Source organism: Melospiza georgiana, chromosome 21 (assembly GCF_028018845.1).
Source record: "Melospiza georgiana isolate bMelGeo1 chromosome 21, bMelGeo1.pri, whole genome shotgun sequence".
Classification (NCBI taxonomy): Eukaryota; Metazoa; Chordata; class Aves; order Passeriformes; family Passerellidae; genus Melospiza; species Melospiza georgiana.
The window spans coordinates 3,201,625-3,224,999 of record NC_080450.1 but is presented as its reverse complement, the minus strand read 5'-3'; the positions used below and the strand labels follow the sequence as shown (position 1 = coordinate 3,224,999).

The following is a 23,375-nucleotide window of genomic DNA, read 5'->3' as shown; positions in this document are numbered from 1 at the left end:
AGGAGCCACAGCCTTGTGCACAGACTCTGACACCAATTAGTCATTCATGCAAAACAAGGTTTTTGTGCTTCTCAGTACAAACCATTTTCTGAGCAGTGTCAGACAGCAGTCACCTTCCCACGGGCCTGGGGGAGGCTTGGCTCATCCCATCGGGTGAATCTGAGGACTCACGGGGTAAAACCTCTCATTTAATTGGTATCTCACCCTCAAACTCCACTTTTTATTTACTGCAGTCAAAGCAGCAGACACAGAACCCAGTGAGAGGGCATCACTGAAGTGGGTGGGAGCGAGACTGCAGGAGGGGACTGAGTGCTGCTCCTCAAGAAGGGAGGATGTGGGGTAAAACCATGCCAGGTAATTAGAAGGGCTGATAAAATCATTAATGGGTGTCCTAAGGGGGTGCTGCATGTACTTACTCAGCATTTCTTGCTTGGAGAACTGCAGCTCCAGGCTGGTTCTTGGGGCAGTGAGCCTGGCAGGGCAGGCGAGCTCACCCCAGCCCCTCACCCAGGCCAGGGCTCCGAGGATCCAAGGCTCTGGAAAAGTTTCTCCAGGGCCCACAAAGATGTGAAAACTGCATTGGTATGTCCACAGTGAGAGCTGCTGCCACAACAGGCACTTTGGGAGGGACAGGACAGCCCCCAAAGACACAACCATTGCTGCCTGAGCTTTGCAAACACCACATTAACCTCTCTAAAATATGCACTTGCTGAACGAACAGCAAACATTTATTTTAACAGACTTTTTTCTGGCAGTCCTGCACTTGTGTTCACTGGGTGAATGTGTGAACTCCCAGGCTCACAAATGCAGCCACATGATGAGAATCTCTCCAATGAATTAAAATAATTACTTTTCTAATTCGCCCCTAGACTCTGCTAAACCTTCTGGGGCCTTGAGGAAGGCATGAAGTTCTTCTAATTTCTTCTACTTGTGTAGGCAAACATTTAAATGTATAAAATGAATAATTCTGTATTTAATCAGTGCAAAGGAAAATTCCACTTGGGGACAGGGACATCTCATGGAGCTGCACTGGATTAACCACAGGATGACTCTCTAGTGAGGGGAATGTGGCCATGGGAGAGCCCCTGTGGCTCCATCAGCAGTTCTGGTGATCCTGAACATCTCCCTCCCAAGGACTGACAATATCAGCATCCATCAAGAGTTACATGCAAAGGCAACAACCCTTGAGCCACCAAAAACCACCAGCATCAAGCCCAGCAAAGCAGATCAGCCCCTGGGGAGCTCAAAAGGATTCCTTGTGAACTGCAGTGGATTTCTGGAGCCTAATTCACGCTGAATATGGGGATCCTGATGGAAAACCGATGGTTTGTCAGGCTGGGGGCAGGTGAGGACCAGCAGATTTGGTACTGGAGGTGGGGCTGTGTTGTGCTTTAGTGCCTGAACCTTCCCAGCAGCCAACCTGTCACACAGCACTGAAAAACTGGGGCTAAGTGAGAGCACAAAAATGCTCGAGGGGCATACAGAAACTGAGGGTGAATAGAACTGCGTCTACAGAAAGATGCCCTGATTTTAAAACTTTGCAAATTAGGAATCTACCCAGATATACACTAAATATGCATTGCTTGCTTCTCTGGAGGAAGTGGAGAGGAGTAATCCTGTTCCAGAGCTGGCTGGATACACTCCTGCAGTGATGTCCTGTGGAATGGGTGTTGTAATGGATGCAAACAGTGGTGCTGCACCCTGCTTTGGAGGAGTTTATAAATAATAAATATTTAATAGCGAATAATATATAATAATATTAAATAATAACAACCAACAGGTCCAACATTCATTACACAGCGTGCTACAAATGAGGTTAAAACTGCAAATATTCTATTTCTTTTAATTAACAGTAAGACAAAACAAGCTCAAATACACCAAGAATCCCCAGACTGTTTTTTTTCTGCAGAATGGAAATTTTCAGAAAGGTTTAAAGTAACAAGAACAGAAATAAAGTTTGGGCAAAGCTCTTTCTCCTGCAAGGTGACAAGCTGGGGCTTGCATGAGGGATCACAGCCTTTTCCTTCCCTGCCCTTTGTTTTCCCTCAGTGGCAGTGGTGTTTTCCCCTGGCAGCTGGCTAAGGCCAAAATGCCAAAGCATCAGATGAAATTTTCAAACTTAAAACCTCAAAATAAATACACACACACACACACACACACACACACACACACACACACACACACACAAAAACCCAAAAAAAACCCCCAAAAAAACAAAAAAAAAACCCCAACCAAACAAACAAAAAAAGCAGCAAAAATACAATTTTCTTGCCAAAACGTAAAATAAGCCAACTGCTTTGCTGCAGTGGACTTGTACCAATGATCTCAGCAAAATCAGTTTGGGGTCTTGCCTTTCACTGAAATAACTTCTTTCCTCTAAATCCTGCACCTGATGTTTCCAATGGGAAAGGTTTGGGCTGTTTTCCACTCAATGCTGCACTAAAATTCTCCCATTTATGCTTCAGGCCTCCTGTCTATAGGATGGCAGAGGAAATTTGGATGCTGATCCCTCCAGCCCAGCACCCCAGAGTGCCTCCAGTCTAACATGGGATATTTAAGCAACAGTTTCCAGGTGGCCAGAGAGGAACAACGAGCTGCTGGTGTCCATGGAAGGATGTCATGGCAGGATGGCTATTTCCCATTCCAGCCTGGCTGGAAGTGATATCCAGCAGTGAGAGATACCAACCAATACGTGTTCAGTCAAGACAAAATTTATGTTTTTCTAATGATGGTTTTTTGGAATACACAAATCTTTTATGCCTGCTGGCACTCAGGCCAGTAAATATAGAATTCAATGATACAGTCGAATGCACAAACTTTATCAGCCTACCTACCTACACCAAAAAATACACCTTTTTTCCCCGGAGTTCTACTCTATTTTCTTTTTCCTGCTCTTGAGTCCAGCCCTGGATTTATCCCCAAGGCAGAACTGCTGTTTGCTCAGCGGGATGAGCTGAGAGAGGAGGACTTTGGAGAGATTCTTAGTTATGCGGGGAGGAATAAAACAACCCAAAAAAAAAAACCAAAGAAAGGGAAACATCCCAATTCTCTAGGTTACACTATTGGTTACATAACCAATCTCTCTGGTTATATTTACGCTCCTATAAATAGAGAATTGGCCAGAAAAGAGCGGCCTAAAAAAACGAGAAACGGAGTTGGGGCGGAGGGGCTGTGGGGCCAGGGGGGCTCAGCACGGGGACGAGGACATCTGGTCGTAGTCAGGGCACTTGAGCAGGGCTGGGTAGCTGCTGTTCATCTGCAGGGACGCCTCGCTGGAGATGTCCGAGGGGCTGCGGCCCCGCGCCCACGCGTCGGGGTGCAGGAACTGCCCCGAGTAGTCGGAGCAGTTGCTCAGGCGGGGCCGGTAGAAGCCGGGGTGGGGTCTGTAGAGGTCCTCGGCCGTGTAGCGCTTCATGAACAGGTACACGGACATCACCCCGGCGCTCTGCAGGACAGACAGACGGACTGAGAACCTCCCTGGCCCCGGTGCGCCGCCAGCCGCACGGGACAGCACAGAAACCGCCTGCTTTGGGCTGTGCAGAAATCACAGAAACCGCCTGCTTTGGGCCGTGCAGAAATCACAGAAACCGCCTGCTTTGGGCTGTGCAGAAATCACAGAAACCGCCTGCTTTGAGCTGTGCTGATGCTCAAAAGCACCCGGGTGCCATCACCTCCCTGCCCCATGGATCTGTGCACTGAATAATGCAGCACAACCACATCTCTGCTTCTCATGCCTGGCTCCACCAGGCATAGCTCCACCAAACTGTGACCAAATGCCCCATCAGTGCTCCAGGTTGGGTTTGTCCCCTCCACATGTCCCCTTCACCCCTCTACCCTCCCAGCCCTCCCTTAAACCCCTCTGAGCCCTCTTTTTGCCAAAACCCTCAGTCTGCCCACCCCTGGGAATGGGATACACTTCATACAGGACGTGGGTACCTCTGTGAGAAGGAAGGAGATGGCAGAGAAGGCAAAGGACCAGCCATATTTGTAATTGAAGAACGACTCCGAGTCCTTGGTCCTGTTGAGCATCTCGTCATTTATGCTGGATATGTAGAGGACCAGCCCCACCACCAGTGACAGACCTGGGGAGGGACAGTGGGAAATGCTTCAGGGATGAAGCTGCTGAAGAAGCACCTTCCTGAAGGCCTGGCTTTGGGGGAAAGTAAAAAAACTTGGGAGTGTGCTTGTGATAACTGGGAAAAGGAGCTGCCCTCCTGCTGCTCCAACCCAGGGAACTCCTCTCATTCCAGTCAAACACTCCCTGTTCAGAGAAATCTGTGAGCACTGGGAGGAGAGATCTTGCTCCAGTAGGAGCTGCTTCAAAGCTCAGCTGTCACAGCTATTTGTTCAGCACTTGCACAACACCATGAATAAAACATTCACTTTTCTCATGTAGACACAGCCCAACTGAGCAGTTTGAAGTTTCAGATCTCTCCTGCGACTGATGTTTCACAAGAAGCATCCTGTCCCCCAGCACCTGCTCCTTCATGGGTTGGGCAGCCTTTCCCCACATTTCCACACAGCTCTGCACCCATCCCACGAGGTCTGATCAGGCTGTGGGACTGAGCTGGGAGTGATGAGTCCGACAAGGAGCCACCAGGGCAGGTCAGGAGAGCACCAGCAGCTACCAAAGCAAACATGCTCCATGCTCATGGTCTGTCAGGAGAAAACCAGGCTCGCAGCACTCACCTGAGAGGATGAAGAAGATCCCCGAGACGAAGGCGAGGATGGTCCTGTGGGGCCGGATGTGGCCGATGTTGCTCAGGATGAAGCCGATGAACATGAAGAAGAGGCTGACCAGAGGGAAAGGGGTGGCAGAGCGGATCATCTCTGGTGAGAGAGGAGCAGAGGGAAGTGGGAACAGGTGAATATTCCCTAAATAGTGTGAGAAATGTGCTTGGCTGTGTGAGAGGGCTCCAACCCTCCTGCTCAGACCATGTTGTGTCTGAGTTTCTCTCCTTGCTAATGAGCTGAGTAAAACAGAGAATTATGGGATCACAGAATGGTTTGGGTTGGAAGGGACCTTATGTTCCAGCTCTCTGCCATGGGCAGGAACACCTTCCACTGTCCCAGGTTGCTCCAGGCTCCATCCAGCCTGGCCTTGAACATTTTCAGGATGGAGCATCCACAGACTCTCCAGACAGCCTGTGCCAGTGTCCCACCTCCATGGTGGTGACTCTGCTGATGTTTGCATTTCTGAAGGTTCCCGTGTGAAATGTTGCATAGAAAACCATCAGAACCTGCATTTTTCTCTAGCTTCACTGCATAAGTGTTTTTAAAACACTTCTATTTATTAATTCAAAAATGACTGCCGAATTCATTGTGAGAGCTGTGACACTCCATCCTCAATTCATCCTGCTATAGATTGTATGAAATTGCAAGGGAATAAATACAGCTGCAAATTATGGAGGAGACTAAAAAGCCAAACACTTTGATAAACATTAGTGCTGAATGATCAGTGACAGGAAACTGTACAGCTTAGAGCCTTCATGGCCATCCTGCCACTAAAAAGGGATGTCCCCAAAAGCTTAGGAGCTCTCTGGGCAATTCCCATAGCAAAAATGTAGTTGCATCATTGTGTCAAGGAACTCAGAGCTTCTTTGGCAAGGACACAAAGGGGACTTCTTGGGGAGGGTCCCTAGTGCTTGGGACTCGGCGATTTGCAGGATGTAAAGGGTGGAACCCCACCAAATCACTTACTCAGGACGTTGATTGTGGATTCAGAGGTCAGCTGGATGTTCATGGGCATGACGTATTCGATGGTGAAGCACCGGCCACGCTCCTCACCTGTGGCAGATGTGGACAAAAACGTGAACTCTGGAGCCAGGGGTTTTAAAATTACCCCAGGGGCCATATCAGAGCTCCTCACTTCTCCCCTGACTTTTCCTAAGCAGATGAAACTTTGTGACATTTCAGGTTGGTCACTTTGAGATTCCCATTCCCTTGGGTTCTATTCAACCCTGTCCCTGCAGCCAAGTTGCTTCATCAAACTTGGCACAGGTGGAAGGAATGGTCCAGCTGACCTGAATCTGAATTTTGCAGGGATGAAATGGAAAGTTTTTAGCTGCTGCCCAAGGCATCATGGCTGCAGCTCTGGAACAGGGCAGGGGGTCTGGCAGGGCAGCAGCAAAATCACCTAAGCCTGTGTGCAAAGCCAGATTTATCCTTTGGGCTGTTAAAGTCAGGCATGAAGAGATGACATTGCTTGCCAAAGGTTGTGCCTGAGTTTGGAAGCAGGGACAGACGGAGTCTCTAAAATCCCATTTTTCTTGGCCTTTTTTATTGGAACTGAGTTCTGACACCTTTTCTGTGGGGTGGCACTGACACACAACAAACCCAGGGGACGTTTTTGACCCTACCTGCCAGAAAGCAGACCCTCCAGAGCCCCGAGTGCAGCGAGAGCTTGATCTCGGCCGTCTGGTTCTGGGGCTGGACGATGCCCTCCTCCAGGTAGAGCCAGTAGTCGGTGCTGACAGAGATGCCCAGGAGGCCGAGGCCGCAGACGGCAAACACTGAGCTGAGCAGGGTCAGCGCCTTCCTGCTGCAGGCACTCATGGCCAACAGCATCGGCAGCACCGCGGGACGGGACGGGAGGAGAGCCCAGCACGGAGCCTCCAAACTCTGCCCTGGATTGAGAGGAGCCATTGGAACAATCACTGACAGAGCCAGAGCTTGAATCAAACCCCAGTGCCCTGCTGCCCCGCGCCGGGCTGGGATGGGGAATGGCATGGCATGGGCTGGATGGGGAATGGCACAGCAGAGATGGGATGGGGAATGGTACACTGTCCTGGATTGCCAAGCAAATTGTATTCTATTTACCATTGTATGGCAGTTGTCTTCTGTTAAGTGAGCAGTTTTTCCTTATCTGTTCTACAACCACTCCTCCCTCTGGGGAGACATCTGCTGATAACAGCCATTGAATATCCCTGCATGGCTGATAAGAACTGCAGCATCCCATTGGGAGATGTGAGCCCAGAGGGAGGAGCCAAGCATTCCTACCTGGATATAATCTGGAGATTCTGGAACACCAGCCAAGCATTCCTGCCTGGATATAATCTGGAGGTTCTGGAACACCAGCCAAGCATTCCTGCCTGGATAGAATCTGGAGATTCTGGAACACCAGCCAAGCATTCCTACCTGGATAGAATCTGGAGATTCTGGAACACCAGCCAAGCATTCCTACCTGGATAGAATCTGGAGATTCTGGAACACCAGCTCGGCTTCTCCACTGGATTTCCCAGAGGAGCAGCTGCCTCCTCTTCCACTGGATCTTCAGAGGAACCTGCACCTTTCTCCAGGATCCCTGCTCCAGCAGAACCACCCCTGACACTGCAGGAGGGCTGAGCCACAATTCCAATGGGACTGCTGCCAACACCCTGACCCACAGAGTGTCAGGTTGTGTTCTGTCAGTGTTGTTTTGGTTTACTGCATTGTTTATATTTTTATTTTCTTCCCTAATAAAGAACTGTTACTCCTGCTCCCATATTTTTGCCTGAGAGCCCCTTAATTTAAAATTTACAGCAATTCAGAGGGAGGGGGTTTACATTTTCCATTTCAGGGGAGGCTCCTGCCTTCCTTAGCAGACTCCTGTCTTTCCAAACTAAGACACACAGCATGGATAGGACTGGGAGGAGCTCCTTCCTTGGCTCCTGTTGGATTGCTGAAGGTGAATTCCTGCTGCTCCAGCCAGAGCTGGCACTGATCCCCCAAAGGATGGAGGCAGCATCTTATCTTATCTCCCTGCAGGGCCTTATCAAGAGCTGCCAGTCCCTGGCACAGGAGCTGCTGAGGATCACTGACACCACGATCAAGGATTAACAAAGCTGCTCTTAACTGCTGGACCAAGCCCAGCCCTGAGCAGCTCCCATCACCATCCCTCTCCCCTCCAACACTGCCACTGTTCCACTCCCATGGTAGATCTACCAATTAGGAGATCATGCTAATTTTGCAAAAGCCATGCTACATTTATGACATCATCAAACTTGAAGCAGAGTGGCATGACACAATAATCTGCATTATTTTGTTGTTGTATTGCTCTTGCCAGAGCTGCAACTACCCTCCCTTGCCCAAACCCACCTTGTGCTCTGCAGAGAGGCAAGGAAATGGGGACAGAGAGCTGCAGCCAGGCCTGGGCAAACCTTAAAAGAAAAGGTTCTCTCATGCCCATGTCCCTTATGTATAGCATATTTTAAAATTATTATTATTTTACTGCACATTTGCTACTTTGGGCAAATTAGCAGTTCCTGTGGTGCCCTGCAGGCTGATAAAACAGCACCAGAAATCAGAGCACTTGGTGCAGTAGAGAAAAAGTGAAATTGGTATGGGGGGAAGGGTGGGGGGAACCCACAGCAAGAAAAGATTAAAGGAATAAAAGCAAGAAGGAAAAAGATTTGTGTGAGAGATGGTCTTGTGTGGAGTAGCAAGGAGGCAGATAGTGCCACTGACTGCTGCTGTAAAGGCAGAATGAATCACAGATAAATGCCATGTCATGTATATTCCAAGGCACATTCTGCTGCTATTCAGCACTGCAAGCAGTAAGGAAAAAATATCTAAATCCAGCTGTACAACAAAAGCTACTGACTTTCTAAGCAGGCTGCATCCTCCTTGGACTCCCTTTAGAGCTGCACTGGTTTTGTTTCACACCCTCAGGAGTGGCTCCATCACTCCTGTGCTCCCTTGGTGAGCAGAGCCCCTGGGAGAGAAGTCCTGTTGCTGTTATCACTGCAGTAAAGGTGGTGGGCTTAGTGATTAAATCAGGAGACACAAATCCTGCCTGGACCAGGAGATGACAACTCTCTGTTCCAACACGGTCAAACAGACTGGAGGAGGGTGTGTTTTTTTTCTTGTGCCTCAGATGCAAATAGATTAATTCTCCCTTGCTTACACAGACTCTCAGAGACGCCAAAAGTTCTCACAGCTTGTACTTTTACACCTGAAAGCCTCCAAGGATAATGTTGTGCCATAATTCCCTCATGGTGAAAGCGAGCAGGTGATGCTGAGAGAGGTTTCTTGCTCCTCCAGTACTCTGGGGAGCTCTGAATTCTTGCAGTGCTCATCCCCAGCACTTCCGTCTCACAAATCCACAGCACCAGCTCCCCACACCCATCCTGGGTTGTGCTTGCAGCAGATTCATTTAGATTAACATGAAGGAGACTTGTAGTTACTGTGGAGTCCAAAGAAAGGCATTTACTGAACAGATGCGACATCCAAGGTCTGTGTGCCCCTCCAGCTCACTGCTCTGGGCAGCAAGAAGAGAGGAAAGCAGGGAATGCTGCTGGAAGAGTATCAAATTCTTGAGTGAAAGGCAGAGAAGGAGAGAGAGTCTTTAATTATCAGATCTGACCCTGAGTCCAAAGCAGGCAAGTACATCTTGGTAGGAAGCAGATGTACTGTCACCCTCGAGCGCTGCAACAGCTTTGACAATTCCCTTCCATATGAAATTAAAGATTTGGCTCTTCCTACGTTCACACTGAGCCTTTTCCCAGAAGGTTCCAACCTACAGGAAGGGGATTGCTGTCTCCAGACAGCCCAAGAAAGTGCTCCAGCTCACACTCCTGCAATCTTTCCCTCCACCTTTGGCTTTGCTCACCAGCCTCATTTTCAGTGTTATTTAATGCTTCCCTCAGCTCAAGGAAAGTAGGATGTGTTCCCAGGAGAAATACCTCCCTGCTAGGGGAGCAAGGAGCCAAGTGCTGAGAGGATGCTCAGATTCTTTCTTCCCTGAAGAATTAAGAGACAGCAGCCAGAAGAAATTGGTGGTTATGGGGCAGAGAAGCACATCAGCCCTGCAGCTCCCGTTTCCTGAGGAAGATACCACCTCCCATCTCTATGGATCCCATTGGATTCAGCAATCAAACAGCCAAAACACAGATACTTCTGCTCATCCATTCTTCTCCCTAGCTCAGCCAGAGCCATATTTTCTAGTTGCTGCCTCAAAATGAGCAGCATTTACTACAGGGTGTCTCATCCCTCTTGGCATTTTGGTGCCAAAATGGTAGAAAGAGCTGGGATCTATTCTTGGCTCATGTATCATCAACAACCATCCTCCCTGCACATTTTAGTTAATAACGAGCAAAAAATCATAGTAGGGAGTATGTGAAGGTCCAGATAAAGACACTTAGAGGGGAATAATGAAGTATTTCCTGTGATTTGCTGTCCACCAACATCAGGCACTAGAAAATAGACCCATTTGGGCTCATTTCTGCTGGTGTGATGTGAGCAGCAGGGACAGGGGTTGGGCATCAAAGCTGCACCTCACAATTGCCTCATTCCTTTCCCTCTCACACTTCAATTTCCATGAGATCATGGGTGTGTTAGAGACTGGTGCCTATTTCTGCCCCACTGGAATATAGAATCCAAGCTGATGTGATGGGGAACAGGGATAGGTGTTGGGGAAGATGAAACAGGAAAACCTTATAAATATGATTGTCTGGCAAAAGATTTTGAGAATATGGAAACTATAAGTGAGATTGAAATGAAAGCAAGCTTTGAGATCCCTCAGTTACTGAACAACTGGAAAGCAATGGTGTGGCCAGCTGAAGGTGATCCCCTTTTGATGGAACAACACCCTCTGCTTGCAGACAGGCCCAAGGGTCAGAGCAGACCCTGCCAGCTTGGCAGAAGGGGCCCAAAGAGGAGTTTTTAGGGTTTAAAATGTAACACGGTGTGGTAATGTAATGATTCTTATAGGCTGTATGTAAATGCTGTAGGATTTGTACCTTGTACTAGATTGGTTAGTGAGAATCAGAATATTCAACACAGAAGATTTATTGTATTGTAATGGGAACCTCACTCTCTTACCCCTTTTACTCTCTTACGTTTTTGCTCTCTTACACTTTTATGGTCTTTCCCTCTCATCCTCTCTCCCCCTTGGGCCTGCTCTGAGCTGTGGCTGCAGCTCCCAGCAGGGCCCTGCACCCAGGCCCTTTGCAATAAACCCCAAGTTCCAGACCTGGCTGCAGACATCTCTCATTTCCATCCATCCCCACCATCCTACCCCCTCTCACTCCTACAGGTAGGGATGGTGCAGAAGCTCTGCCTGAAACAAACCCTCCCCAGGCCCAGCACCTGGAGGACTCAGAGGGCTCCCAAGGGAAAGGTTTTTCAGGGACAAGAACAGGAGCTGGCTGGATCATCAGTCAGGATTTAGTCCACAGTGACCTTTATCAATTGTGTTATGCTTCCTATGGCTGTTTGGTTTCCAACAGGAGCTGGATTTTAAATTAAATGAGTAGAGCCCCAATGATTTCCAGGAAATGGAACCTCAGAACTGCTCCTGCTCCTTCGATCACACTGTGCATTCTGGTAGTAGTCCAGGGAATAATAAAGGCAGTCTGCAATGTAATCTGCAGTCTTCATAATGAATTTCTCCTTGCCTTGGAGCAACAGTTGCTGATGGAAACAGCACATGGCCCTTGCCGGGCCTGAATCCTTTGGGGAATGAAATGAGCACCAGAGAAATGAGCACTGTGTTTCTAACACAAGATTTGGGGTTTCTCCAAATCTGTTTTTCACCCAGATTTGGGGTAAGTCCTTACCTGTAGCTCCACAGTCACAGAAAGGAAATATCCTGGGCAGATTTCTCAGGCCACATCTGTGGCCTAATGCCAAGCACAAGGCACTGCTCTGTGGGTGGGCTGAGAAAAATGAATGAATATATCACAGGTCAGCTGCCTGGACAGGATGGGTCACCTCAATAAATCACTGCCCTGGGCTCACCAGAAAACAGCAGCTCCCTCCTGGCCTGGGTAAAGGCAGAAGGAGCAGAGCCATTGATTTTTGTATGACATCATTTCCAATTTCCTGACATTTGGGAGGAAGGGAAGCAGTGCCAAGGTTATCAGAGCAGACAGGAGGGAAGGGTTTGTTTGTGAAAGGTTTGTTTGAGGTCCAGGACAAGCCTGGTGGCCTGTGAATGCTGTGAATGCCTGGTCCATGCTGCAAACCAAGGGCCAAGGGAAATCAGAGATTTAGCCATGGATCTGGAGCAGTGGGAGAGGCTGAGCAGGACATAAAGGAGAAGAAATGCAGCCAGTGCAAGGGGAGTAGAAAACCCTCTGAGTGAGCAATGGATGTACAAAGAACATCAGGGACCTGGGGAGGAGCAATCAAATGCTGGAGAGCGTGAGTTGAGATGGAGCTGAACTGAAAGGACCAGATCCCACTAAGCTGCAACAAGAAATTGGGCTGGCTAAAAATAATAAAGGGCCTTTGAGCAGTGTGATCCCTTCCTCAGGACACAATACAGGCCATGGATGTGAGAAAAAAAAAATAGGTCAAGGAGAGCAGCTCTCTCAGAGCAAAACTTCTGAGAGCTGGCAGTGCTTGGGCAGGCAGGACTGTGCCCAGGCCACCCCTGCACTGTCACCCTCCTTCAGACAGCACAGTCACCCTGGCTCCCTCACATCAAAGCCAGAAAAGGCTGATTTGGTCATTAATAACCCTGGTGAAATAGAATCATCCCACCGAGCTCATGGAGCACCCAAAAGGTGCCAATTCTTCAGTCCCAAAACAGGGTGTGCAGGCTGCAGCCTGAGGGCAGCTGAACTGGGGCTCTTTGGGTTGGCAGGGAAGGTTGGACCAGTGTGAGGAGCACATGGGGAGCTGACTTTAACCACAGCTGAGGAGAGGAAGAGGAGGAGATGGTGAGGGCAGTGCCCACGGCTCCATCTGGGATCGCAGGAGCAGCAGTTCCACAAACCTGACCTGAAAACTGGGCAGCTGGGAAAGACAGCTCTGGTTTTGGAATTACTGCTTGGGAAGAAACACACCCTCCTGAAGCTTGGAAAAGGTGTGCTGCAGGCAGGAGAGGAGCACAGGGCTGCTCTGGTTCCATAGAAGAGAGCAGAGATGGCTGCAGAGAAAAGCAGCATCTCCTGTTTTTCACTGAAAAAGAAATTTCCAAAGAGGATGTATGTTGGAGCTGGTCCATGGTGTTCCAGGTGCCCTGTCCTGGGCTGCTGGCACTCACCAACTCCCCTGGCACATGAGGATGCTGAAATACATCAGGCAGCTTTAAGAGCTGCATTAGTGTCACACAGAAATGTCAGCTCGGTTTCGGAGACAGAAAACACGTATTGGAAAAATTAAGTGCAGAAATAAATCTTTTTGATGTGGAGGAGGTTTAGCCTGATATTAAGACATAAAACAGCCCATCTCATGGCAGTTTGAACACGGGCTTGTAACAGTGACTGTGAGCAAACAAAGTTCAAAAGGATCAATACTGGGCTTGAAAGCCTCCCCTCAGTGGGAGCTGCCATTACCGACACACGGACACGGCAGCACTGATCAATGGGCACACAGGCTCTCCAGGGAGCTTTACAAATAAATAAATGAATAAAAAGAAGGCTGGTTATGAGTTATTTAATCCCAGATTGAGCCACAGCAATAACAAACCTATTAATTTTGTGCTTGTCACCACACACCAGGAGCACCTGACAAATAATCAGTAAGAAACCACATGTGAGCTCACACGCTGCAAGGCTCACCACTAACTGATTTTGGTAATGAGATTGGGATTTTCTCTCTTAAACTTGACTTACATAATTTTTCTGAGAAGTTCTCTTTTCCTTAGCACTTCCTGTGCTTCATTTCTTGCCAGAGTTATTTTTTACAATTTGGTGAAAAAAAATCCTGCCATGGCAGTGCAAGAGCGATGGAAATGCTGTATAGAAAGCGCCATAACTTGAATCTGCAAGGCTGACCCACTTCCCTCTCCTGCTTTATCTCACATCAGCCTTTTTGCTGTGGATTGCTCAAAGCCTGCCCTTTTACCTGGGTCAGGTTTGCAGAGGGCTGTTGCTGATAACTCAGCCCACCTCAGCTCCAAATATAAGGAGATCAAATGATATTCCCAAGGTCAAAGGAGAAGTTACTGAGATTTATTTCCCACCCCAGCCCTGAAAGCAGACCGATTCCCAAACTGGCCATCTCTGCCAGGCTGCTGCACTCTCTGGAGTGATGGCACTGCTCCAGCTCTTTCACACTAATGGCTTGGGATGAACCCAGCAACTTCCAGCAAATAAAATCATCCAGCAAGCAGCCCCCGTGCTCCCGGTTCACAGCCTGTGTGTGTACAGCCAGCCTCATTCACATGGTCCTGCTGGATGCACAGATATCCCCCACAAAACTTTTATAGCACCCATCCCACCCACGTGTCTCCCTTTCCCTCAGGCTCTTACCTCTGCTAACCCAGCTGAAGGGATGCTTTGGCAAGAGGAGAACCTGTGATGGGGCTGGAGGTGGGAAGAGCAGCTCTGGCGGATCAGCTGCAGGGATGAGGGTCCTCACTGGAGGCTTCAGCTGCTGGATGGTCTGGGATGGCTCTGGAAACGGGCAGGGGCTGAAGGGAGGGCACAGCCTCGGCTCTCCCCCTCTGACTGGCCCTCAGGAGGCTTGCAGGCTGCTGGGACACACGGACAGGCAGATGGCAGGCAGGTCTCTGCATCCACGTGCTGCCAGCTCCTGCCCTGGGGTGGTGTAGAAAAGCACAAAGTGCAAAAATTACACAAAGTGCAAAAATTACACAGAGTGCATTTCTCGAGAGGGAAACAGGAGACAAAGCTCTGAGCTTGCAATATTGCCCACAAACCCTGGTCCAGCTCTCCAGGTCTAACCTAAATATACCTGCTCAGAGTTTACATCCCTAACAATAGCTGAGCCCTGCCCTTTGCAGAGCTCTTCCCAAAGCCCTCTCTCCCCACCAACCCTGACACAGAATTCTGCTGCCCACAGTGTGTCAGAATGCTCACAGCCAGGGACCTGAGCCCAACTGCTGCTTTCAATACCCTACAAAAAGCCACAAAAGCAGAATGAGAGAGGGAAATATCCAATGCTGCAAAGGAAAGCTGCTGGGACTGAGCTGGAGGAGCTGCAGGACCTCTCTGCCACGGGGGCTGTGCTGCCCATTAACCTCTGCCTGGGGTGCACTGGGGCTTGCATTTACATCCCAAAGGCACGAATGGCAGCACCCCAACGATCCAGTGACCCTGTTCAGTGCTGCCCTGGGTACAGGGACAGAGCCGGGGATGAGGGAGAGCAGCTGGCTCAGCCCTGCACATCCCTCACTCAGCACCAACCCGGGCTGCTCTGGGGGGCTGTTAAAGCTTTAACAGCTGGCCCTTTTCCCCTCCCAAGTATCATTCGAGTTGGCACAAAGTCCTATAAGAGCCTTGTAGATTAAAAAGGGGAGAATAATCCTCTTCCTTGCAGCTTTTCAAGGTTTCTGCGTCCTTCCAGCAGCAAGGCAGGTAACAATTGAAGCACTCAAGCACCTCTTCTGTGAGATATTGATGATGTTTTGAGCTGAAGTGGGCGTGAGCAGAGCCCCCAAACTCAGGGTAAGCACTTCAAGGGCTGTCCATGAAATGTCTGTGGGCTGCAAACACTCACTGCTGTGCACGGTCTAAGAAAAGCCCCAGGTGCAGCCTGAGCTCAGCTCAGAGGGGCCAACACCCCCAGTTCCTTTCCCCTTAACGATCACTGCATGACAGCTTGAGCTAAATTAAGCTGCTGGGAGGTAAAAATAGCATCAGGAGCTAATTAAAGCTCTTGCACTGCCTGTGTTGGTGGGTACCTGAGCTGGGGAGGCAGGAAGCCACAGCTCTCCCCCCACTCCCGCTCTTCTCACCAGGGCTGGAGGGGTTTTATGAACGTTTTCAGTGATAAATGAGAGGAAGGCAGAAATCCCTGTGCTCTCTGAGGGCTGCAGAGATGGCACACGGGGCAGGCAGCACGTGTGCCCAGGGCTGCTGCAGGGACTGCATCCCTCAGCGTGGTTAAGGATGATGGATGGAGGGAGGGAGCAGTGCCTCGTTAGCCAGGAGACTGCAATCCCTCCTCCCTGCCTGGAAACCAGCTCAGCTGCAAAGCCTCTGAGCACTGAAACGATGGCATGAAGTGCACAAGGGCTGTGTCAGCCACACCTCTGCAAACGACTTCACAACCCAGTGACACTGGTGGCTGCCACTGAACCAGTGACCAAGGCCAGCAGCTGCTCCAAAATGCTGATTTTGCCCCAGCATTTTGGGACACAGCTCCTTGGAAGCTGTTGGTGATGTCTTCATGACAACTCCCCAGGTGTGACACTGAGCAGCCACTAAAATTTGGTCCCATTTTCACACAGGAAAGGTGTTTGCTTTGTGCAGCTTGTGGGGTTTCATAATTAGTAATATTATTGTACATAACAGGTGCTTATAGTACTGGAGGTACCAAACTTTCTACCACCCGGATTTTAGCGAGATTTATTACCAGTTCCAGTATTTAACAGCCATTCATGAGGTGGAGCAGCCTGAGAACTGGCACTGGGTGCTCAGGAGGCCGTGGGCTCACCTGTCCTGCTCAGCACAGGGAGGTGCAGCCACATCCTGCCAAATTCTATGGGAACAGGCAGGGAATGGACTTGGTCTGACTTTTCTCCATCCTTCCCCAGGCCAGCAGCTCCTCCCTGGCCTGGCTGTGTGTGCCAGGTCTCTGCCTGTGCCCCTCTCCTGTTCCCTTTGTACCAGCAGCGCCTCTCCTGCCACCTACACCTGACCTGGTGTCCCCAGCTAGAGCTGCTGCAGGGAAAAGGAACCTCTGTGCTCCCCATTTTGTGTCTCCTGGCAGGTCCTGGTGCTCCCTGAGGATGGGGATGGCATCAGGAAGCGCTGATGGGCACCGGGTGGGGACATGAATTACCCACAAGTTGTGCTGGGTCAGTGGGTGCAGCTGCTGTCCCGCTCCAGTAACGCCCTCAGTGCAGCCCTGACATGGCTCTAACAAGGTTTTTCACTGATAAGCAATAGCTCTGTCATTAGTAAAGAAAACCTGTAATTCCTGTCTTCCTAGAAGACCACACACAAACTCCACTCATCTGTGAAAATCCATTTTCTGAGCTGATGAAGGCATGTGTGGTGTCCTCGCACAAATTCCATTTTGCCAGTAAATATTTTAGCACAAATATCAGAAGTTGTGACTAAACAGTTTTAAAAATCAGTGTGACTTTGACACCAAGCCATCTTTCTAGAACACACCTAGAACCCAAACTGCCTTTAATTTCAGTGAGATTAAGATCCCCACATCACTGGATGATGGGGTCTAGGTCAAAAGTGATTTTAAAAATGCCATGTTAAATCCAGGGTGTAAAACCCAGGGGTTTTAAATCTTCCCAGCTGATTTAGGAAAAGCTCCTGGTGCTCACTCCAGCCTCTCACAGCTCACTGATACCATTGAAATCTCTGCAGGCTTGTGCTTTATTTCTCTTTTGTATTTTATATTCCCTCCCCTCTCCATAAATAAAGCTGAAGCTGCAAAAGCTGCGCTATGGATGCTGCCAGGTGGAAATCCATTCAGCTCAATGAATATATTCAACAGCTCCAAGAATACAGCAAGGAATGAGAGAAAGCCCAGGCAGAGGCATTTCTGTGCCCTGGATGTCACCTGGGGCAGGGTGTGACGGCACAGGATGGGCTGCTGGCAGCCAGACTCCTGCCCTGGGGCTTTTTACGTGGGTCCTGACACGACAGACTGAAATGTGCTGCTCAAAGGGCGGCAGAGGAGCCTCTGAAAGGAGCTGAGGCACTTGTGAAGCCAAAGGGCAGCAGAGATGGAGACACAGAACGCTCACTCCTCCAGCAGAGCTGCCAGCCCGGGTCAGCACTCGCTGCTGCTGCGGGAAACTCAGCAGAAATTCTCTTCTTCAGCTGAAATGCTCTTTAGCAGCGCTCTGGCTGAAGCTGTGCTATCTCCAGGGGATGCAGCACCCTGGCTGCCCTTTCCAAAGGCTCACCTGTACCCTGCAGGCACCTGATGGGGACTCCTGTCCCCCGGGGGGGTTTGGGGATACAGGGACACAGTGGGGATACAGGGACACAGTGGGGATACAGGGACACAATGGGGATACAGGGACACGGTGGGGATACAGGGACACAATGGGGATACAGGGACACAGTGGGGATACAGGGACACGGTGGGGATACAGGGACACAGTGGGGAGACAGGGACACGGTGGGGAGACAGGGACACAGTGGTGACAATGGTGACAGTGGTGCCGAGGTCCCTGGGCACCCTGAGAGCTCCTGCAGCTCCGTGCCCGGCAGCCCCAGCCCTGAAAGCTGCACAGAGCATCCCGTGCCAGGGCTGGGGAAGTTCTCCCAACATCCGGCGATTAATCAGGAGCCAAAGGCCGCGTCTGACAGATCCTCCCTGCTCACCGCGGTGGCTGAGACTCCACATCTCACATCTCACATCTCACATTTCAATCTCACCGCCTTCCCCGGGCTGTGGGTAAGGGGCTCGTGGAGCGAGGGCAGGCTCCAGGTCCCTCTCTCTGTTCTTATGGTAACACAGGATCCCACCCAGCCTCTCCCTCGCCCCCGGCTCTTCCCTCACTCCGCTTAAGAACCAGGTCAGGCTTTTCTCAGGGAGCCTCGCTCCATCCTCACTCCCCTCTCCAAGGGGTTTGCTCAACACTGCGAAGCATTGGCAGCCCGGCTTCCCGCACATTTCCCGTTCCCTGGGTACAGCTCCCCCCCGTTCCTGGGCAGAGCGCTCCGAGCTCGCCCTGAGCACGGGGATGCGCTCAGCATCGCCCATGCACGGCCCCTGTGTGAGGGGAGGGAAGCCCAGGGATGAGCATCTCGGGGATTTTCCGCCTTCCTCGTGCTCAGCTCCCTCCGCGGGCGATCGGGAGAAGCCAAACGCCGCCACCGAGCGGTGCCAGCCCCGGGCAGGGCACACGGGCACCTCCGGGGCTGCCCGGGATGCGGCGGATGCTGCCCGGGGTCCCGCTCCACGGGGAATACGGAAAGCACAGGGATACCGCCCTGAGCCCTGCGGCTCCGCACCCGCTCCCTCTTCCCTCGCCTGTAAACTTTCAGGGCTTTACATCCCACTGGGAGCCCCACGGAGCCATCCCCGGGACCGTTCCCTCCCCGCTGCCGGGCACGGAGGGTACGGAGCCCTGCCCGGGCACGGAGGGAGCCCCAGCCCTGCCCTCCCCACGGCAGTCCCGGCACTCACCGGCCCCGGGATGCTCCGCTCGCTCCGCGCCGCGCCGGGAGAGCCCGCGGAGGAGAGGGCATCACATGGCGCCGCCGGGGCCAGCCCACCTCTCCCTCCCCGCCGTGCCCCCGTTCCCTCCCTCCCTGCATCCCTCCTTCCCTTGCTCCAGCCTCCCCTTCTTCCCTCCCCTCCCTCCCTGCCTCCTTCTCCATCCACCCCTTCCTCCTCTCTACCCCCACCCCCCGCTCGCTTCCCTCAATCCCCTTTCCCCATTCCTGCCTCTCCTTTCATCCTTTCCCTGTATTTCCCCACTTTCTCTCTATTCCCCGCTTTTTTCCTCCTTTCCCTTCTCCCGCTCGCACCCCCGAGCTGTGAGCAGGCAGGGATGGGAGCCAGCCCCGCTCCTGCCCCTCGGGGCCTCCTCCCTTCCCTTCCTGCACCCCGCACCTGCACAAACTCTGCTCCGAGCGCTCCTTTGGGACCGGGGCAGGGGCAGCTGCTCCAGCAGCAGCGAGGAATGCACAGCTCAGGCCAGAACAGCCAGCGAGCCCGGTGTGCTGGACAGAGCCAGCCTGGCAGGGCTGGGGCACAGGCAGGACAGAGGGACACAGGGACAGATGCTCTGGGCACCCCTGCCAGCCCGGGTGATTCAGCCAAAACACAATGAGAGACAGAGCCAGGGAGAAGGAGGCAGCTCCGGGGAGGTGCCAGCAATGGGACAGTCCCTTGGACAGAGCAGGGGGGACAAGGAAAGGGTCACCCACCACCCAGAGAGCTCATGGGTCCTATCCCAGCCCCTGGAGCTCGGGGCTGCATGGAAATCTCTGCAGGGACAGCTCATGCTCTGCACGGGCTCTGCTCACACTCCACAGGGCCCAGCTCCCTGGCTGAAACGTGCTGCGTCTTTGCTGAGGCGTCCCCAGCGAGCAAAACAGGAGTGCCTGAAATAGAAAAACCCAAAATAAAGTGAGCTCTGAGATGCGGAGGAGGTGTTGTTGGGTGGCTTGTTTGGAATCAATGGAGCCCTGTGCTCAGGCTTGGTGAGCTCGGCTTGGTTTGAGAAGCTGATGCAGATGTGGAGGTTTGGATTTCTTCAACGAGAACGTGGTAGAGCCCAAAATAGGCAAGTTCCAGATCCAGACTGGTAGAAAACTGCCTCCCAGTAGGTTTCTGGTTATTTATACTTGTAAAACTCATGCCATAACTTATATAACTTATATAATAAGTTCTTTCACACAGAGTTACAGCAATACTTAAATGATAGTGAATTCAGCATGTTTTCCTGGGCTCTTATTCCCATTTAAAGCAGCAAATCCCTTGGGGGTTTGACAGTAAGGACAAAGCAGGGGTTTGGTCAGCAGAATGGATTCTGCACTGGAAAAGGCAGCCAGAGGGGCAATGCCCTCTGGGGATCTCAGGAGAAAGAAGCTTCCCTGGGATGGAGATCATGAGCAGGGAATTGCCAATAAAATCACAAATCTACAGGAGGCTTGTTAGGACTGGATGTTCCCCATGTGCTATCAGGGTCAATGATTTTATCACAGTAATTGGCTGCTCATCGTTCTTCTTTTCTCTATATTGTTAAAAAGAAACCCCAAACAAAGCAGACCTTCATTTTTCCTGACAGACAACCTGCTCTGCTGCTGCCTGGGCCCAGGGCAGGACCATTGGAGCGCAGCACAAATAAAGCTGCAGCTCACACAGTGACATAATTAACCACACAGTGTGAGAGGCCCCCAGCAGCCATGCATATAATCAATTAGAAATACACGTTCTGAGCTTCAGCTTCTTCCCCTCCCCTTTGTTTCCAAGCAGATGCCCTGAAACACTTGGGTGGATTTGCTGCTGCTGCTGCCTGTCCCACACAGCAGCTCCTGCCCGAAGCTCTGCACAATCACCAGGAGCATTTCCCACAGGCAGGATCAGAGGGAGCACCAGCGATGCCTCCCAAAGCCAGCAGCAGCACAGCTCAACTCTCCCACCTCGTTAGCAGCTCTCCAGAATTCCTCCCCACGACATGAACCTCCCTCATGATGGGAAAACCAGTGAGATGGAAAATCCTTCTCTTGGACAGAAGCTTGGCATGGCTGTCCCAGACAGGACAATCAGCACTTTGCATCTTCTCAGCATCCCCCCAAGCCTCGGGGCAGGATTTTGCCAAGCCCTGCAGTAGCTGGATCCAGTTAATTGTTTCACATAACACCAGCTGGCAGCATCATTTCCCTTCCCCGCTTCTCACTGCTCATTCTGGGCTCTTTCCTCGTGTGGATCCTCCTCCACAGCCACACGTGGGGCCAGCGAGGCTGGCTGGGACCTTGGCCGGGTCAGGATGTGCCACAGCTGTGCCAGACTCTGCAGGGCTGGGCCCTGCCCGCCCTTGGCTCTGCAGCTGCCTTTTGTAGCCCCCTTTAATCAGTGTGGAAGCTTGAAGCTCCATGGACACCCCAGCAGCAGCTTTTAGGGTGCACCCAAGGTCAAAGCTCGTTACTGAGGAGGGATTTGAGCTTCATTAGAGGCTCGGAACAGAAGTGATTTGTTACAGCAGCTCTCCTGGGCTGGCAGCAGTGCTCTGGGGGTGGTGGGCACGTCTCATTTCAGCTGCAAGGGTTTGATGCTGAGTGGTGACATCTGCAGGGATGATTTTCCCCGGTCTTTTCCCTTTCAATAGAAGCTGCCTTGAAGGCACTCAGGTCAATATGAAATAAAAGGTCTGGCCCTGTCAGCCTGGGCCACCAGCTGCTATGAAACCTCAGCTTTGCCTCGCCTCCTGCTCCCTCAGATTTGTTCTGTGCTGAATTATTTGGACAGCAAATCCACCCAGCAAAGGGCAGGCACCCCTGAGCCCAGCCATGGCTCTGAGCTGGTGTCAGACCACAGCTCCTGAGCAATTTTACCTGCACACCAGGCTGGGAGAGGCATTTTGGGCACCGAGCTCAGCCTCAGGCAGGGGTTTCAGTGTTTGCCTGAGCGGAGCAGAGTGAGCAGTGAATGCACCAGGCTGGGATGCTGGAGCTGCTGTGCCTTGTGTGGGAGGTGAAGGATGCTCTGTGCCAGCTGTTCAGCTCTTGCTGTTTTCTGTCATTTCGTGGGCAGCAGGGCTGGGGGGAGGCTCGGGGGGCACAGAGATGCCCCAGCACCACGGCCAGGGAACCCAAGGGCAGCTCCCAGGGGCTGGGAACCACCTCCTAAAAGAGACTTTGGAGATTTTTGTTTCTCTTGGGTGGTGTTTGTGGGGTATTTCACACTGGGCAGCTGTTGCCTTGTATATTGAGAGTTCTATTATCATTACAGTGCAAGGATTCCACATTGCTGGAGTTTTGTACCTTCTCAATAATTTCTCACAGGCATCTCATCTAAGCACTGACTCCTCCTGGTCCCACCAATCCACTCTTTCCTAACACTGTCCTTATTTGCTGCAGGTGTGGCCTGTTAACATCAGGCCTGCTCCTAATCTTTAATAATTGGTTCAGCTGCAACTCTTTAGGGGATAAGATTGCATTCTGTACCACCTTCATTAACCCACACTGTGTCCCCCTACAGGCAGCAAAACTGGCACCAGCAGCTTGGCTTTGGGATGGGCACACCTTAGCACTCCCAGCATGGTGCAGGTGGGGTGGGCACACCTGAGCACTCCCAGCCCTGTGCAGGTGGGGTGGGCACACCTGAGCACTCCCAGCCCTGTGCAGGTGGGGTGGGCACACCTGAGCACTCCCAGCCCCGTGCAGGTGGGATGGGCACACCTGAGCACTCCCAGCATGGTGCAGGTGGGATGGGCACACCTGAGCACTGCCAGCCCTGTGCAGGTGGGATGGGCACACCTGAGCACTCCCAGCATGGTGCAGGTGGGATGGGCACACCTGAGCATTCCCAGCATGGTGCAGGTGGGATGGGCACACCTGAGCACTCCCAGCATGGTGCAGGTGGGGTGGGCACACCTGAGCACTCCCAGCCCCGTGCAGGTGGGGTGGGCTGCTGCAGCCAGGTCCTGTTGTTTTGTGGAGACAATCAAAACTCCACAACTTTTGTGGAAGTTGTGAAGCCGGTATGTTTATTGCAGCGCTGGATGCGTGTGGGAATTGTTCCCCTAAAATGACACGTGTACCTCTGGGAACTTCAGGTCTCTTTTTGTTTGTCTCTCAAATACATCTGCGTACAATTTCACCATAGGTTCATGCATATTCATTTTTACAAATTTCACATGACGTTTGCTGCTAGTTCTTCTTTATCAGAAAGAATTCTTAGGTCAGGTTGAGCTGCTCTCACAGCTCTCTATCACCCTCTGTCTCCCCCCCCCTTTATCTCTTTCACTGAATCAGTTTCTCTAAACCCAGGCTTTGCAGTCAGGCTACATAGCCATGTTTTCTAACCACAGACTCAAAGATGTACATTTCACT

At 51.4% G+C, this 23,375-nt stretch overlaps 1 protein-coding gene across 2 annotated transcripts in view; it reads right to left on the bottom strand.

Annotated features, from left to right (window-relative positions):
- Positions 1-2,201: 2,201 nt before the first annotated feature.
- Positions 2,202-23,375, bottom strand: part of CACNG5 (calcium voltage-gated channel auxiliary subunit gamma 5) — a 173,782-nt gene continuing 152,608 nt past the window's right edge. The window contains exons 1-7 of one of the 2 annotated variants that reach the window (XM_058038744.1): positions 19,000-19,087; positions 14,181-14,468; positions 6,360-6,626; positions 5,701-5,787; positions 4,690-4,830; positions 3,937-4,082; positions 2,202-3,445 (exon numbers count right to left, since the gene is read on the bottom strand). In XM_058038744.1, coding sequence (XP_057894727.1) covers positions 3,188-3,445; positions 3,937-4,082; positions 4,690-4,830; positions 5,701-5,787; positions 6,360-6,567 — 840 coding nt within the window. In that variant the 5' untranslated portion in view covers positions 6,568-6,626; positions 14,181-14,468; positions 19,000-19,087 and the 3' untranslated portion in view covers positions 2,202-3,187. Of the gene's footprint in view, positions 3,446-3,936; positions 4,083-4,689; positions 4,831-5,700; positions 5,788-6,359; positions 6,627-14,180; positions 14,469-18,999; positions 19,088-23,375 lie in introns of those variants that run through there. The other variant, XM_058038745.1, reaches the window with a different exon arrangement.